Source organism: Haliotis rufescens, unplaced genomic scaffold (assembly GCF_023055435.1).
Source record: "Haliotis rufescens isolate VD_foot unplaced genomic scaffold, xgHalRufe1.0.p SCAF_9, whole genome shotgun sequence".
Lineage (NCBI taxonomy): Eukaryota > Metazoa > Mollusca > Gastropoda > Lepetellida > Haliotidae > Haliotis > Haliotis rufescens.
The window spans coordinates 7,302,075-7,321,080 of NW_025964383.1; the positions used below are offsets into that span (position 1 = coordinate 7,302,075).

General features: G+C 40.9%; 1 protein-coding gene across 1 annotated transcript in view; it reads right to left on the reverse strand.

The window, feature by feature from the left end:
- Positions 1-16,737, reverse strand: part of LOC124125989 (low-density lipoprotein receptor-related protein 4-like) — a 37,169-nt gene extending 20,432 nt beyond the window's left edge. Inside the window, exons 1-5 of the mRNA XM_046489412.2 lie at positions 16,590-16,737; positions 4,555-5,011; positions 2,379-2,625; positions 1,838-1,979; positions 201-314 (exon numbers count right to left, since the gene is read on the reverse strand). Coding sequence (XP_046345368.2) covers positions 201-314; positions 1,838-1,979; positions 2,379-2,625; positions 4,555-5,011; positions 16,590-16,656 — 1,027 coding nt within the window. The 5' untranslated portion in view covers positions 16,657-16,737. The remainder of the gene's footprint in view (positions 1-200; positions 315-1,837; positions 1,980-2,378; positions 2,626-4,554; positions 5,012-16,589) is intronic.
- Between the last annotated feature and the right edge of the window lie 2,269 nt (positions 16,738-19,006).

Sequence of the window (19,006 nt, forward strand, 5' to 3'; positions counted from 1 at the left end):
TCAACGGATCCTGGCAAAGCTGAGGGACTCAACTCCGCACAACGAATTGTAGCGCCTTAGATCATTGGGCCACCCGTGCTTCTGTTGAATAACCAACAGTACATACAGCCATTTGTATCATGAATACTGTATGTGTGTTCATGTATTTATGATCACGAATTGGGGTATGATATTGTATTTGAAAAGTGAAAGGCGCTCACATTCACAAGAGCGATCATCGTCGGTGATGTTGAATCCCTCCCCGCAGATGCATCTGGCGCCGGGGTCGGGCATGTCCACGCAGAACTGGTCACACTGCAACGTGTCGCACCTATCTGCACACAGGATAAAAACATGGTTAATTGTTTTCCCATCCTGTCATGTTCGTGTGTTGACCAATGGTCATTGCGATATACTCATATATAGATATACTCAGTTACATTACAGTGTCACAATCAGCTCCTACTCCTGTAGATATCAGCTCGTCAGGAATTTGTCGACGCATGATGAAGAGCCCTAAATTGTACCGTTGCAGCTGTTTAGATGTGATGAAAGTACATGGTTGCCTGGTTGTATAGATGTGATATACATGTACGTACGTGAAACAATGTTGTATAGCAGTGATTTACGTACGTGATACATTGTTGCATAGCTGCGATATACGTACGTGACACATTGTTTTATAGGTGTGATATACGTACGTGAAACATTGTTGTATAGATGTGATATACGTACGTGATACCCTGTTGTATAGATGTGACATGCGTACGTGAAACATTGTTTTACAGATGTGATATACGTACGTGATACACTGTTGTATAGATGTGACATGCGTACGTGAAACATTGTTGTATAGATGTGATATACGTACGTGATGCCCTGTTGTATAGATGTGACATGCGTACGTGAAACATTGTTTTATAGATGTGATATACGTGCGTGATACACTGTTGTATAGATGTGACATACGTACGTGATACCTTGTTGTATAGATGTGACATACGTACGTGATACCTTGTTGTATAGATGTAATATACATGCGTGATACACTGTTGTATAGATGTGACATACGTACGTGATACACTGTTGTATAGATGTGACATACGTACGTGATACCCTGTTGTATAGATGTGACATGCGTACGTGAAACATTGTTGTATAGATGTAATATACGTGCGTGATACACTGTTGTATAGATGTGACATACGTACGTGATACCTTGTTGTATAGATGTGACATACGTACGTGATACCTTGTTGTATAGATGTAATATACATGCGTGATACACTGTTGTATAGATGTGACATACGTACGTGATACACTGTTGTATAGATGTGATATACGTACGTGATACCCTGTTGTATAGATGTGACATGCGTACGTGAAACATTGTTGTATAGATGTGATATACGTGCGTGATACACTGTTGTATAGATGTGACATACGTACGTGATACCTTGTTGTATAGATGTGACATACGTACGTGATACCTTGTTGTATAGATGTAATATACATGCGTGATACACTGTTGTATAGATGTGACATACGTACGTGATACACTGTTGTATAGATGTGACATGCGTACGTGAAACATTGTTTTATAGATGTGATATACGTGCGTGATACACTGTTGTATAGATGTGACATACGTACGTGATACCTTGTTGTATAGATGTAATATACATGCGTGATACACTGTTGTATAGATGTGACATACGTACGTGATACCCTGTTGTATAGATGTGACATACGTTCGTGAAACTTTGTTTTACAGATGTGATATACGTACGTGATACCCTGTCGTGTAGATTAGATATACCTACGTGATGACACTGTGATGTAGATGTGATATACGTACGTGATGACCCTGTTGTGTAGTTGGTATACATGATGATGTCATAGGGGATGTAGCCGAGGCGGTAACTGATTTTATTTTGACCGTCGTTCTTGTCTACGATTTTAAGGTGGCCTTTACTTTGTTCGGTCACAAACAGGTAGCTCTGAAACAGCAATAGAAACAATGATAAGCAGTGGGCGAGCATCACCAGACAGACAAATGACATGGTGAAATAGGTGACAAAGCACCTATTATTAGCAGGCATCCGATAATACGTTCTGATTGTGTTGAGGAAAGTCAGTTGTGTAGCCCCGATGATAACATTATTTCAACCATATCACGATGTGTCTCCTTATTTCGTGCTACTTAACAATAACAGACGGTCGGATCGAGTCGAATCTGAGCCAATGGTGGCCCTGTGAATTATGTTTAAAGTGAATAAGTGAGTGTAGTATGTCATTTTTATCATTGGTTGTTGCTGAAATGATACGGAGCACCAGTGACATGAGTTGGATTTTCGGTACAACCTTAAACTCCAGAGTGTCAGTAACTTTAAACATACCCCATAGGCTGCAATGCCAAAGAAATTGGACCCTGAATTTACGACGACGATCCGCCGTCCAGTGCCGTCAATGTTGACGGCCTCCACTGTGTCCTTCTGACTGTCCACCCAGTACAACGTGTCTCCGTCCAGAGTGATGCCCCGGGGGTGCTCCAGGCTCTGGTCAACCAACACGTGGCGGTCAGCTCCCAGCAGGTCGGACATCTCGATCCGCGGACGCTCGCCGAAATCCGACCATATAAGTAATCTGAAGACATCCCGGCATAACATGTTACAAGAACTACGTACAAGGATTGAGGTCTCCTTACTTAACCAGTAAGGCACAATAACAGTACCATCATTTACAGGCTACTTAATTTGCTATAGGTACTTAATTAACTACGATGGGAAATTGGAGAAAAATAAGCTCTTTAAAATTGTTGACTTCAAAGTCCCCCTCTTTCCATATGTAAACTATCCTGCGTTGGGGGCAATTCCGTCCCAACTCACCATCTTTCTATATGTGAACTATCCTGTGTTGAGATAATTCCGTCCCAACTCACCATCTTTCTATGTGTGAACTATCCTGTGTTGAGGTAATTCCGTCCCAACTCACCATCTTCTACATGTGACTATCCTATGTTAAGGTAATTCAGTCCAAACTCACCATCTTTCTATATGTGAACTATCCGGTGTTCAGGTTATTCAGTCTCAACTCACCATCTTTCTATATGTGAACTATCCTGTGTTGAGGTACTTCCGTCCCAAATCACCATCTTTCTATATGTGAACTATCATGTGTTGCGGTAATTCCGTCCCAACTCACCATCTTTCTATATGTGAACTATCCTGTGTTGAGATAATTCCGTCCCAACTCACCATCTTTCTATATGTGAACTATCCTGTGTTGAGGTAATTCCGCCCCGACTCACCATCTTCTACATGTGACTATCCTATGTTAAGGTAATTCAGTCCAAACTCACCATCTTTCTATATGTGAACTATCCGGTGTTCAGGTTATTCCATCCCAATTCACCATCTTTCTATATGTGAACTATCCTGTGTTAAGGTAATTCAGTCCCAACTCACCATCTTTCTATATGTGACTATCCTGTGTTGAGGTAATTCCGTCCCAACTCACCATCTTTCTATATGTGACTATCCTGTATTGAGGTACTTCCGTCCCAACTCACCATCTTTCTATATGTGAACTATCCTGTGTTACGGTAATTCCGTCCCAACTCACCATCTTTCTATATGTGAACTATCCTGTGTTGAGGTAATTCCGTCCCAACTCACCATCTTTCTATATGTGAACTATCCTGTGTTGAGGTAATTCCGTCCCAACTCACCATCTTCTACATGTTACTATCCTGTGTTAAGGTAATTCGGTCCCAACTCACCATCTTTCTATATATGACTGTCCTGTATTGAGGTAATTCAGTCCCAACTCACCATCTTTCTATATGTGACTATCCTGTATTGAGGTGATTCAGTCCCAACTCACCATCTTTCTATATGTGAACTATCCTGTGTTGAGGTAATTCCGTCCCAACTCAGCATCTTTCTATATGTGAACTATCCTGTGTTGAGGTAATTCCGTCCCAACTCACCATCTTTCTATATGTGACTATCCTGTATTGAGGTAATTCAGTCCCAACTCACCATCTTTCTATATGTGACTATCCTGTATTGAGGTAATTCAGTCCCAATTCACCATCTTTCTATATGTGAACTATCCTGTGTTAAGGTAATTCAGTCCCAACTCATAATCTTTCTATATGTGACTATCCTATGTTAAGGTAATTCAGTCCCAACTTACCATCTTTCTATATGTGAACTATTCTGTGTTGAAGTAATTCCGTCTCAATTCACCATCTTTCTATATGTGAACTATCCTGTTTTGAGGTAATTCCGTCCCAACTCTCCATCTTTCTATATGTGAACTATCCTGTGTTGAGGTAATTCCGTCCCAATTCACCATCTTTCTATATGTGAACTATCCTGTGTTGAGGTAATTCCGTCCCAACTCACCATCTTTCTATATGTGAACTATCCTGTGTTGAGGCAACCCCGTCCCGACTCTTTCTGTAGGTAAACTATTTATTGTTGAGTCAACCTACATGCCTCACCCTCGTTCAATACTAGTATGTAAACTACCTGAGAATATTACAGGTTAGAACTCAAGTCGACTCACCCTCTTGTTGTATGTACGGCTATGCCATGTGGGGAATCTAGGCCCGTCTGTATGATGATTTTGTATGTTCTGGTCTTGTCACTTGCGTGTAGGGGCGCCATGATGATCCAGTTATACAGGGCGTCCGTCCAGTACAGGTTACCGGACTGCCAATCCACGGCCATGCCGTACACCTCTGGAGACGTTCCCGTGAAGACGTCTGAGGTGTCGGTACTGCCGTTCAGAACGAGGCTCTGTATTCGTTTGTTCATGGCCTCGCTCCATATCAAGGTTTGGGTGGTGTAGTCGAAAGCCAGAGCAGAAAACTCCCATCCAAGATGTGGCGCGCTGATGTGCCTGATCTTAACCTTGCCACTAACTACCCACTCATCAGGGTCTCCCTCAATCCCCACCAGTCGGGACACAGAGTTCCTCAGGGACGGGACTTGGGCCCAGATAAGATTTTGTCCGTGTCGAACTGAAACAAGCACCATGACGACAATGTGTGAGTTACAATCCAGCTGAATGAACAAAGGTCGCCTGTGGGTATCTCCAGAAATGATCAGAAGCTGAACATTAAATAAATCAATTTTATCGATCGTATATATGCCTTTTTTTTAAGAGTGTCAGGTATGACGTATTTACAGTTTGTATTTCTTGTTTGTTTCCATTATTATTCTATCAGGACCAAACAACAATTAATGGTGCACAAGGATGAGTACTCTGCCGTCGTGCATCAAGGGGATTGTGGACATATATGTTGAGGTCATTTCTGTCCTTAGATCGTAAACAGATTACATTGATCGTCCATCTACTTGAATATGGTTAAACGTCCCTGGGACACACATGTGCATATACTCTCATCATGATGTCTCCTACATCTACCACGGGTCTACGACGTGCAGGTTTCTGCCTGTTAGTATGCTAAGTCCACGTACCCGTTGTTGTGGCATGCGCGTAGACAAATACTTTTATAACGTGCGCGTATATATCTGTCACGTCCCTGTCTCGTGCTTGTGTCACGTGTACGTCCATAATACCTATGCCCCATGCAAAGTAACATAACTGTATCACATATACTTTGTTTGGTCACTTGTATAACAAGTTGTCACATTACACGTTCTTTTGTCATGTCCCTACTGGGTTGCATGTAAACATGGTTGCGTCATACACTGAAAATAAAATATACACATTGTCAAACTATGTTTCATCCACAAAAGCCAGAGACATTAAGTACAAAGAAACATCGGACGCTGACATTTTTCGCAAAAAATAGAATTCAGGTGTTTTGTAAATATAAAAACATGTGCCACTAAGTTGTTGTTGAGCGCTATTGATTGCTGCTATTCGTGATAAGGTACTTGTACATGTTGTCAATCCAACTTGAGTTCACTGTATATAATTTGTCATATTTGTTATAGATCCTTGTGGAGGGGTAGGGTGGAGGGCATGGGCGGATATAGCTTTTTTGAAAAGGGGGGGGGGGGGGGGGGGGGGTGCACAATTAAGACCTATTTATTGTCTTTGGTGGTAATTTATACAGAAATAAAGATTTTTTTCGAAATAAAAAGGGGGGGTGCGCGCATCCCCCCCCCCCCCCCCCCCCCCCCCCCCCCCCCCTCTCTCTCTCTCTCTCTGTATCCGCCCATGGAGGGGTAGGGTGGAGGGGTAGCTTAGTGGTTCAAGCGTTCGCTCGTCACGCCGAAGACCCGGGTTTCACTCCCCACATGGGTACAATTTGTGATTCGTGCTGAACAAAACGTGTATACACAATTGTGTGTGTGCCCCCATAGTTGTGTCTTGGGGGACGTTCGTGACCTAGAAAACAGCAACCGGAAAGAGTAGACATGAACGGAAGTCAGCCAGTAGGCGAGCATAAAGAACAGTCATATAAATACAGTGTAAGACGGCAACATGTACTCAAAGAGACGGAAGTCAATACTTGTCGAGTTGGAAATAAATTACGTCAGTTGCACAGAGCTCGTGTACAAGAAACAAACTACAGTACACACTTCCAACAACTAGCCTGCATGTTGGCACATATTGCCACTGTCGAAGCTGTTTGAACAAGGGGATGAAGGGGTACTTCATTTAAGATTTCTGATTCGATATTTCATATGTGTGAGTGTCTCCCTGAGAGGGAAGAGATAACGGTTAGGTTACGGTTAGATGTCGGTTAGGTTGCTGCTGGGATTTTATGGAAAAAGTAAATTATCCCCGAAAAGTATTGATAAATATAATTATGCTTCAGAATGTTGAAAAAATGAAATTAGCAACCACAAAAACTGTATTGTTGCAAGGTGCATTTTTCTTAAAAAATCTGGCTCATATGTTTAAATAAAATAATCTGGTTTTGTTGCTACAAAGAATCTCGCAGATCTCGGTCCCTTATCTATCATATTCTCATTACCGAACTTGACATAGCTGCGGCATGACATTGTCCATCCCACTTCACATATTGCCAGAAGTCTCGGTGAGGAATGTCCCCATGTCACACCTGTTAGAGCCCATATTGTCACACCTGTTAGAGCCCATATTGTTACACCTGTTTGTAAAACATATGACGCAGTTTTGTGGACATCGTGTGACCAAAGTCCTAAGTGGAAGAGAATGCCCCCTTTGAACCCCATCTCTCGTCTAAAGTAAGTACTCCTGCCTAAAGATACAAACATTTCGTTTTTGGCAGCTGAGAAAGAACTTGCAATGCAATGATGTCCGTTTGATTCACTGGAGATGAGTGTCTCTTATCAAACTCATAAAGCACTTTCACGTAGACACACTTTGACGTAGACACACTTTGACGTAGACACACTTTCACGTAGACACACTTTCACGTAGACACACTTTCACGTAGACACACTTTCAAGTAGATACACTTTCACGTAGACACACTTTCACGTAGACACACTTTGACGTATCTAGGTATTTCCGTAAATTCTCGATTGCGTCAATGTCATATTTTAAACTTTATAGCCACGTCATGACGTCAAGATAGTCCGACTATTGTTACGCATTGCGACGTCTTCAGGAGTAACCCGCATTTTTCATTTCGTAATGTTCAACTCACTTCAAGTTGAGAAAATGTTTAAACTCAGTCTTTAATAAGCATTCTAATAATTGCTGATAATCAAGGTTGTTTATAGCAACTGTATCTGACCTAAAACTAGGCGTTTATCGAGTATATGAACTGAAGCGTCACGAAGCGTAAACAGAGAAGTTCGATGCATTGCTTGCCATGACCCCGTGTTTTTACTACATCAGCTAATGTTTAAAAGTTTCATTTTACACGAGTCGATAGAGCATACCGTCACAGCATACGGACACACGAGAGCAGCGTGCGATCCGCGGACAGTCATTATCACTGTATACGTCACCCTGGGGTGGGAGTTTGGTGTCGGAAATGGGAAGGCGGCGTGAGCCCCCGGGGCAGTGCTACGTGAGCTCCCTACACAGCAACGTGTCAGAATATCCACAATGGTTTGTGGTACTTGTCTGTGACACAAGTTGCAGGATGTCATTGCACCCATTTTTATCCTGATATTATTTCCTAAACGGTAATTATTGATTAATTTAAGGATTTCATTTTCACATTAGTTTACTTACAATCGTAGTCAATTACTTTAAATTACTCAATTCGTTATGAGTTACTTGGCAAGAATGTAAATGAAGTACCATTAAAAACTGTTCACTTGAATAATACATTCTATTAATATGCATTTATTTAGTTTATACCTGAGATATGATTGTACTAATCCCAACGATGCTTATGTTTGATGTCAGCTGAACATATATGATAGTTGGATTCAGGCTTCAGACCAATCACAAAAAACACTGGTAAAGACAATTTCAGTATCATAATGCATTATAAAGTTCATTTTTTATCAATCTTGTCAAGAACGAGCACATAGATGGGTGGCTGAAAGGTTCTGGGCCTAACTATGATGGACTGTGTTGATGGAGTTATTTCTCATCCTATAGTACCCTCATAGGTCCACACACTTCTCCCGGCGATACTGAAGTGTCTATATCCCACTGGTGGCTTCTCCTGGCGATACTGAAGTGTCTATATCCCACTGGTGGCTTCTCCCGGCGATACTGAAGTGTCTATATCCCACTGGTGGCTTCTCCCGGCGATACTGAAGTGTCTATATCCCACTGGTGGCTTCTCCCGGCGATACTGAAGTGTCTATATCCCACTGGTGGCTTCTCCCGGCGATACTGAAGTGTCTATATCCCACTGGTGGCTTCTCCCGGCGATACTGAAGTGTCTATATCCCACTGGTGGCTTCTCCCGGCGATACTGAAGTGTCTATATCCCACTGGTGGCTTCTCCTGGTAGTGTAAAGGTCCTCCACAGCAGATATGACGTCATCATCATTTTCATAATGCTTGCCAGACAGCGCTTTCTTCAAGTTGGAAAGTTCAGTGTGGGAGCGCTATGATTGCGTTGTGGAACGAGGCCCTGGTGAATACGGAGAATGTCCAATAAGTTCAGGCTCAGGCACCAAAGCCTAGATGACAACACACCTTGTTCTGTTTTCCCGACGTTTAGTCTAGATATTCTCATACAGTTGCCTGAATATATTAGCATATTATTGGTCATTAATGGTCTGACCTTGCGGAGGTAGTCCCCAAGTAGGATTCTTTTGTAATCCCAGAAAAGCGAAGCAATGAACTTGCCAGCTGGCGGAACAGACGTATACGTCATAGGAGGAGATGTTAGATGATGCCACTGCTTTGACTGTTGTTGAGTATCTGGCTGATAGTGGCGAACCCACGGCTCATCCATTGTTACAACCGCTCACAAAACGACGTACATTCTCACAAGAGATGATGAACATGGAGTCTTTCTGATCAGAAGTCAGAAGCCCTGGACCCCAGTGTGCCGTGACCTTTGTTATGCTCAGCTCCTTCCCCAGATCGTTCTAGGCGCTCTCATGAGAAATGCCTTCTGTATTGGGTGTGTGGCGTCTGGTGAGACGTTGATCAACCATAATCATATCGTGTATTTCATCAACATTTTTCTTGATATTGTTAGATTCTACTATTTTGTGACAACATAGAAACACAGTCATATCATCGGTAAGAAAAACCAAAAGGGTTCACGAATCCAAAGTAGAAGAAAATATAAAGAATAAAAAAGGAACAAGGAACCAAGGCGCTTAGTTAAAAAAAAGTATGTCAAAACACAACCTGATAGTGTATTTTGTCCCTCATTTGTATCTTATGAATGTAGGATTATACTCTAGATATTGTCAATGTCCTAAACGCATTCTACTCGAATTAATCAGACCTTCCGATAATCGAATCGTGCAAAATTGATAACCCATTATCGTCAATCGGTCATGGCGATAATGAAGTTAGTGATATCCTGTTATCCAAAGACAAAATGTGTCCTTTATCATGGAAAGAAGCATCAATTACTCCACTCTAAAGGGAGGGTGGTGTATATGATTGTTCAAATTACAGACCTGTAGCCCTTTCAAGTTGCTTATCAAAGATGTTTTAAGAAATGTATATTCAAATATGTATTTAAATTCTTCAGAGATAACAGTTTACAATCAGGATTTATGCTTGGTATTAATAATGATTTGGTTAACATTTCAAACTGGAACGAATGGAAAATAGAATACAATCCCGGTAAGATTGAACGTCGAACATTAACCGTTGAGCCGACCCGGTCTTAGACCGAATTTATATGTGAACGATATTTCCCTTCAAGAAGTAGAAAGTCACAAGCACGTGGGTATAACACTTCAAAGTGGTTGTTCGTGGAAAATGCATATCGATGATTTTGTCAAAAACGTAAATCCCATGATCTTGCTTAAGAAATTTAATATACCAGGTATGTAGAAAAACTATATAGATAAAGACGCTGCCTATTTTCCACTGGTGTTGTCATATTTGGGACAGTGGCACAAAAGAACAATTTCTTTTATTAGAACAACCTGCATTTACCGCGCTATGAACAGTTTGCGGTGCGGTTCTTGGCACCGGTCATGATAAACCATAGAACGAAACAAGTTCCAGTTCTCAACAAGGAAGATACCAGTTCAAATTGAAGACCTTTTATGAAATGAATATCGGTCTTGTATCGGAATATCTTAGTCAACTTTATTGCAGCTCAAAGTTCAGATAATAGCATATGAGAGATGGATCTAATTTATCAACTGAAGGACTGAAAGGTATGGAAACTTGTTTCTCCCTTACGTTTAAACTGTGGAACGCACTTCTTAATTAACGCGTGCTCATTAAGAGAACTTAACACTCTTAACAATGGCCCTGACACTACAAATGAATATATAGACTAACATTTCGGTCCTAGATTCTGTCAAATTATGCATTGTCACCTCGGGCTCGGCTGCAGCGAATTGAACGCTCATAAATATAATAACGTCAACGCCAGAGAATAACCAGCATCGATTATCCGACGAAACAGGTTCCAGTGGGCGAAAAGGGCAAATTGGGCGTGAAAACTAAATAGAAGTGCTTATACATGCTTTTACATTCATATATAAATAATGTAACCTTTTTCATTTTAACATATAATCCATTACTTACTAATAATGTCACAATATACATCTATGCTCAGAGCTAAATGCTTTGTTGAAGCCTATTAAACGTTCCATGTTCCAAGTTTGTAACAATATTTTGTAGAGTTCGTTGAGTTAGGCAATTCTACTCAGCACTTTGTCAGATTTACGTTTGTTCAAACTATACTGAACTTCCCCGTGCTAATTGGAATATACGTCAATGGCCGCTGGAACCAGCCTATGTTTGGTGCGTCACTATTGTTAGCACTTTTTAATAGTACTGTGTTAGTACAGGCGTTTGATCGGAGGTTAGTTTAGCAGTCGTTAAACAGAGCTTTACTCCATGATTCTGTGGGTATATCATAAGTTTGTTTGATCCATAATGTCTGCTAAAAGTGACGCCAGTCATCTCATATCCAGAGTCCAGTCATTCAGCTGTTTACTGATCTGTCTCACAGTCCCTGAACCCTAATTTCAATTCACCCCAGCCCTTTCTGTAATAACAAAGCCCCCAAATGAAGCAAGTTTAGATTTTCAACAGCTTCTCCCATCACACTGGGGCTCCTTTTCAATTTAAATGGGGTTATTTGTTTCTATCAACATCATATATTTTCGGGGACTAAGCGTTTGTCTAGCCGTTTACCTTCATCTGGATGTCTAGTGTATCTACACGTTGGTATCTGTTGCGTGTGTTCATACATAAGCATGTTTGTACTTTGGAAACATATCAAGGAAGTGGAATGGTGCTGCTTCATGTATTTATTTGTTTATTAAACCATGATGGAACCCCAATAGGTTGCACTGTCACTGGACGCCTCGCACACACTGTCAGTTAGAAATGTTGTGTTGGGATTGACAGAGGAGAAGTGCATTTGAAAAATCAAGACTGTCTTATCTAGCCTTGATGACGATAAGAACTAACAAGGCATTCATATGCAGATTACTCCCCTCATATGTGTAACTCTGCACGAAAATGTTGCCAAGAGACCGAACCGTGTTGTATTTTTGTAATTGGGGGTAACTGATAAAGTAATATGTTTTACTCAATGTAGTTTCAATACATGGCAAGTTGCATGCCGCTACACATGATGTTCCTATAACATTTCTCATGCTTGGATGTTATGTTTGTACTGGGCATAGAATCAATGCATGAATAACAGTAGATACAGGACAACAGAAATCATTCAGTATTTCGACAATCGCTGTCGTGCTAGGGACCTCGTAATCGAGCATGACCTTTGCCAATTTAAAGATATTTATAAATAATAATATTGTTAATAAGACACAGTTATTTCACATAAAGTTCTTGAAAGGTAAACATTTACTTTTGTTTTGCTGAACATACATGTAGTGACCTAGAACCAAGCGGTTACCTGGTGTTTATATTTGTATGGCTCAAGGCCTGGGTTCGATACCCCACGAAGGTAAAATTCATGAAAGACACTTTAGTGACATCTGTTGTGATCTTTCTTCAATGCTATTAAATGTTGGCTTAAACATCACTGAGACAAACTGATCACTGAAGCCAATCGTCTTGGTAGGTTTTGACCATCTTCGTGTCGACAGCGTAGAAACACCGTATTGAGATCCTCCCGAAATAACCTCTACCCCTGTACGAATTCCCCCTTCCCCGAGTTACCCTCTTCCCTGGAGAAACACCACACTGAATGCTCCTGAAATGCCCTCTAACCCTGAGGTAACACCCTATTGAGTTTCCCCTGAATTACCCTCTTCCCTTGAGAAACACCACACTGAATGCTCCTGAAATGCCCTCTACCCCTGAAGTAACACACTATTGAGTTTCCCCTGAATTACCCTCTTCCCTGGAGAAACACCACACTGAATGCTCCTGATATGCCATCTATTCCTGAAGTAACACCCTATTCAGCTTCCCCTGAATTACCCTCTTCCCTGGAGAAAGACCACACTGAATGCTCCTGAAATGCCCTCTACCCCTGAAGTAACACCCTATTGAGTTCCCCCTGAATTACCCTCTTCTTGGAGAAACACCACACTGGATGCTCCTGAAATGCCCTCCACCCCTGAAGTAACACACTATTGAGTTTCCCCTGAATTACCATCTTCCTTGGAGAAACACCTCACTGAATGCTCCTGAAATGCCCTCTACCCCTGAAGTAACGCCCTATTGAGTTCCCCCTGAATTACCCTCTTCTTGGAGAAACACCACACTGGATGCTCCTGAAATGCCCTCCACCCCTGAAGTAACACACTATTGAGTTTCCCCTGAATTACCATCTTCCTTGGAGAAACACCACACTGAATGCTCCTTATATGCCATCTACCCCTGAAGTAACACCCTATTGAGCTTCCCCTGAATTACCCTCTTCCTTGGAGAAACACCACACTGAATGCTCCTGAAATGCCCTCTACCCCTGAAGTAACACCCTATTGAGTTCCCCCTTAATTACCCTGTTCCTTGGAGAAACACCACACTGAATGCTCCTGAAATGCCCTCTACCCCTGAAGTAACACACTATTGAGTTCCCCCTGAATTACCCTGTTCCTTGGAGAAACACCACACTGAATGCTCCTGAAATGCCCTCTACCCCTGAAGTAACACCCTATTGAGTTCCCCCTGAATTACCCTGTTCCTTGGAGAAACACCACACTGAATGCTCCTGAAATGCCCTCTACCCCTGAAGTAACACACTATTGAGTTCCCCCTGAATTACCCTGTTCCTTGGAGAAACACCACACTGAATGCTCCTGAAATGCCCTCTACCCCTGGACCGAATTGAAATCCTGTCATGTGTTTGTTGACATACTACTCTGTGGAGCAGTACCTGGTCAGCTGACTCCGCCACACTTCCTGAGCTGCTAGTACGACTCTCTAGTGCGTATATCCCTGCTGCTAAGTGCATGTAAACTTCCCTCCATCCAAGTGTTCTCTCGGGAAGTGTCCCGATTCTATAAATACTTCCTCGTGATTTTGAGGTATTTACATAAAAGCGTCAAAACACTAACCATATCTGTAACAAAAGTCGATTGTACGATACCGATTATATCACGGGCATGTGTTTATGAATCACGATCACCTCAGAATGAAACCAAGTGTTCGTGAGAAGGTGAACGTACTCTGCCTCAGCCGTGGCCCCCGTCACAAACACGTTGTCAATATGAGCGGGAAATACCTATTCATATGCATACAGAAAGAGATGGGGATGCCCACTTCTTGCCTCAATGTCTTACCCCAAAAGTTTACATAGGTCTTATTTATCAATGAGGAACTCCAGCATTTGCTTTCATTTTTGACCAATTGTCATCATGGTTCAGGGAATAGTTTTTCCCTACGATTGTCGAGTGGGATAGTGGTATACAAAGTTGAAAAATCAAATGATTTGACAGAATTGATCATCCTAGCTTCACTGTATTTAGCATTACAGTTAATCTTTGAGACAGGGGCCTGGTGGTACATTTGCTGACTGCAGCACTTTGTCTCTATGTGTACAGATTGTTATGGAATCCAGTACAAAAGAGGAATGAACATGTCTTCAGATTTTAGAGTCAAGTCAAAAGTTGGTAGTACTGATGTATTATTATCAATTATGTACTATATTATAAATATTATGTCCACCAAACACTGGGAAAATTTAACACACTCATGTCTTCCTCAAACGAAACATTTTTAAGAAATTTAGTTCCCTTTATCCACAATGAAATGGGTGTTCAGAAACTTATATTATTGCGATATCTGCAAGCTCGACGCAGTGTTATAATGTGTACTGGGTTGAGCTGAAGACTGTATCAGATAATGTACCGTGGACCGATGAAGGGCGGTGGGGTAGCGTACGCTCGTCACGCCAAAAACCAAGGTTCGATTCCCCGAATGGGTATAATTTGTGAAGCCAATTTTTGGTGCACCCCGCCTTGATATTACTGAATTATTGCTAAAAGCGGAGTAAAACCATACTCACTCACTCATCCTCATGAGCCGATGGCCTATATCTGTACGTGATGTATGTGTGGCATAATTACAAGTGTTTTGTGTCTGGATTTGAATACCACGATCGAGACAGGCGTGTGATGTTTGTGTCTGCACCTGAATATCATGATAGACACAGGCGTTTTGTGTTTGTGTCTGGATCTGAATACCATGATAGACACAGACGTGTGATGTTTGTGTCTGCACCTGAATACCATGATAGACACATACGTGTGATGTTTGTGTCTGCACCTGAATACCATGATAGACACATACGTGTGATGTTTGTGTCTGGATCTGAATACCATGATAGACACAGGCGTTTTGTGTTTGTGTCTGGATCTGAATACCATGATAGACACAGGCGTGTGATGTTTGTGTCTGCATCTGAATACCATGATAGACACAGGCGTGTGATGTTTGTGTCTGGATCTGAATACCATGATAGACTCAGGCGTGTGATGTTTGTGTCTGCACCTGAATACCATGATAGACACAGGCGTGTGATGTTTGTGTCTGGATCTGAATACCATGATAGACACAGGCGTGTGATGTTTGTGTCTGCACCTGAATACCATGATAGACACAGGCGTGTGATGTTTGTGTCTGGATCTGAATACCATGATAGACACAGGCGTGTGATGTTTGTGTCTGGATCTGAATACCAAAGCTAGCAAAGTGAATATCAGCCACATGGATATGTTCACCCTACATATTGCAAAACTGACATTATGAAAAGCATGCTCTGCTACAAATATAATAGTTAAACTAAACTATTACACATTTTCCATTGCTCGATGAAATCAACAACATGCAATCAAAGCCTAGCGTGCATTCATACCTATTCAAAATGAGAATTGTCTCAAACAAAATAGTAGCACCGCTTACCACAAGTAGGGGCATTAGTATTATTAGAACACATTTTCAACCCTCATCTGCGCTTGAAACCAATTACATAAAAAACTATATTTATTCAAAGAAAAGCAAAAATTCACAATTTAGAAAAAGCCAAAACGCTGCAATCGTGTCATGTTTGTGCATAATCCTTGACTGAAAGCTGTGTAATTCCCAATTCATTTCACGAAGTGATCTACAGTTATAAAAGCAAGGATTAGGTCGGATTTACGAGGTTGTAATGAAACACAAGGTTGCTGAGATTACAAAGTGCATTCGACATCTCAGAAACTGCGATTAGGAATTTTAATTCCAGGAACTGATATTGTGTCCAAAATGTAAAGTAATGAAGTGGCCGCAGTGACGCTCACACTTGACAATACGGGAAACAGGGTCATAGTGCCCTTCCCAGCTGTGCCGAGCGCTACACCGTCAGCTTACCCACCAGCGTTCTGCTTCATCATGTAGCTACCCCAACGGCCATCTTGCACAAAACATTTTCTTTCCGCTTGGACATTACAAAAAACACAACAAAGGGTACCTCAAAGAATAAATAGAAATCTGACAGAAAGAAATCTTTCTTAAGAAAAGTACTGGATGTATGTATCTTTAACAATGCAAATCGTGTGGCCGTTGTCAACAAAGTAGGTCTGGGAATGATATTGTATACTGAAGAAAACACTTACTTGAATGTACGCTGGCAATGGACGAAAATATCCATACAAAATGAAATATCGCGTTATGGATGTGCATGGCTCTGTTTGGACCACCCTACGGCAATAGGTGACGTTCTACTACGCATGCGTTGCTGAAGTAAAATGGTGGCGAGTGCGGAAGTTGGCTGTGTAGTCAGTGGCGGAAGAGGCAGTGACTTCCGAGTGATGTATAAGTCCTGAGGCAGCGCAGTTATGTAAACTTGTGATTGCCTTGATACTTCTGTTACTCTCGAGAAGAATAGGGAGAGTACACAGTGGGATAAGTTAAAGATAGGGAGAGTACACAATGGGATAAATTAGAGATAGGGAGAGTACACAGTGAGATAAATTAGAGATAGGGAGAGTACACAGTGGGATAAGTTAGAGATAGGGAGAGTACACAGTAACATAAGTTTTAGATATGGAGAGTACACAGAAACATAAGTTAGAGATAGGGAGAGTACACAGAAACATAAGTTAGAGATAGGGAGAGTACACAAATAAAAGTTAAGGATATGGAGAGTACACAGAAACATAAGTTAGAGATTGGGAGAGTACACAGTAACATAAGTTAGAGATAGGGAGAGTACACAGTAACATAAGTTAGAGATGGGGGAGTACACAGAAACATAAGTTAGAGATAGGGAGAGTACACAGAAATAAAAGTTAAACATATGGAGAGTACACAGAAACATAAGTTAGAGATAGGTGGAGTACACAGTAACATAATTTAGAGATAGGGAGAGTACACAGAAATAAAAGTTAAAGATATGGAGAGTACACACAAACATAAGTTAGAGATAGGGAGAGTACACAGTAACATAAGTTAGAGATAGGGAGAGTACACATAAACATATGTTAGAGATAGGGGGAGTACACAGAAACATAAGTTAGAGATAGGGAGAGTACACAGAAATAAAAGTTAAAGATATGGAGAGTACACAGAAACATAATTTAGAGATAGGTGGAGTACACAGTAACATAATTTAGAGATAGGGGGAGTACACAGAAACATAATTTAGAGATAGGGAGAGTACACAGAAATAAAAGTTAAAGATATGGAGAGTACACAGAAACATAAGTTAGAGAGAGGGGGAGTACACAGAAATAAAAGTTAGAGATAGGTAGAGTACACAGAAATAAAAGTTAAAGATATGGAGAGTATACAAATAAAAGTTAAGGATATGGAGAGTACACAGAAACATAAGTTAGAGATAGGGAGAGTACACAGAAATAAACGTTACAGATATGGAGAGTACACACAAACATAAGTTAGAGATAGGGAGAGTACACAGTAACATAAGTTAGAGATAGGGAGAATACACAGAAACATAAGTTAGAGATAAGTGGAGTACACAGAAATAAACATTACAGATATGGAGAGTACACAAAAACATAAGTTAGAGATAGGGAGAGTACACAGAAACATAAGTTAGAAATAGGGAGAGTACACAAATAAAAGTTAAGGATATGGAGAGTACACAGAAACATAAGTTAGAGATAGGGAGAGTACACAGTAACATAAGTTAGAGATAGGGGGAGTACACAGTAACATAAGTTAGAGATAGGGAGAGTACACATATAAAAGTTAAGGATATGGAGAGTACACAGAAACATAAGTTAGAGATAGGGAGAGTACACAGTAACATAAGTTAGAGATAGGGAGAGTACACAGAAACATAAGTTAGAGATAGGGAGAGCACACAGAAAAAAAAGTTAGAGATAGGGAGAGTACACAAATAAAAGTTAAAGATATGGAGACTACACAGTAACATAAGTTAGAGATAGGGAGAGTACACAGTAACATAAGTGAGAGATAGGGGGAATACACAGAAACATAATTTAGAGATAGGGAGAGTACACAGAAATAAAAGTTAAAGATATGGAGAGTACACAGAAACATAAGTTAGAGATAGGGAGAGTACACAGTAACATAAGTTAGAGAGAGGGGGAGTACACAGTAACATAAGTTAGAGATAGGGAGAGTACACAGAAATAAAAGTTAAGGATATGGAGAGTACACAGAAACATAAGTTAGAGATAGGGAGAGCACACAGAAAAAAAAGTTAGAGATAGGGAGAGTACACAAATAAAAGTTAAAGATATGGAGACTACACAGTAACATAAGTTAGAGATAGGGAGAGTACACAGTAACATAAGTGAGAGATAGGGGGAATACACAGAAACATAATTTAGAGATAGGGAGAGTACACAGAAATAAAAGTTAAAGATATGGAGAGTACACAGAAACATAAGTTAGAGATAGGGAGAGTACACAGTAACATAAGTTAGAGAGAGGGGGAGTACACAGTAACATAAGTTAGAAATAGGGAGAGTACACAGAAATAAAAGTTAGAGATGGGGAGAGTACACAGAAATAAAAGTTAAAGATATGGAGAGTACACAGA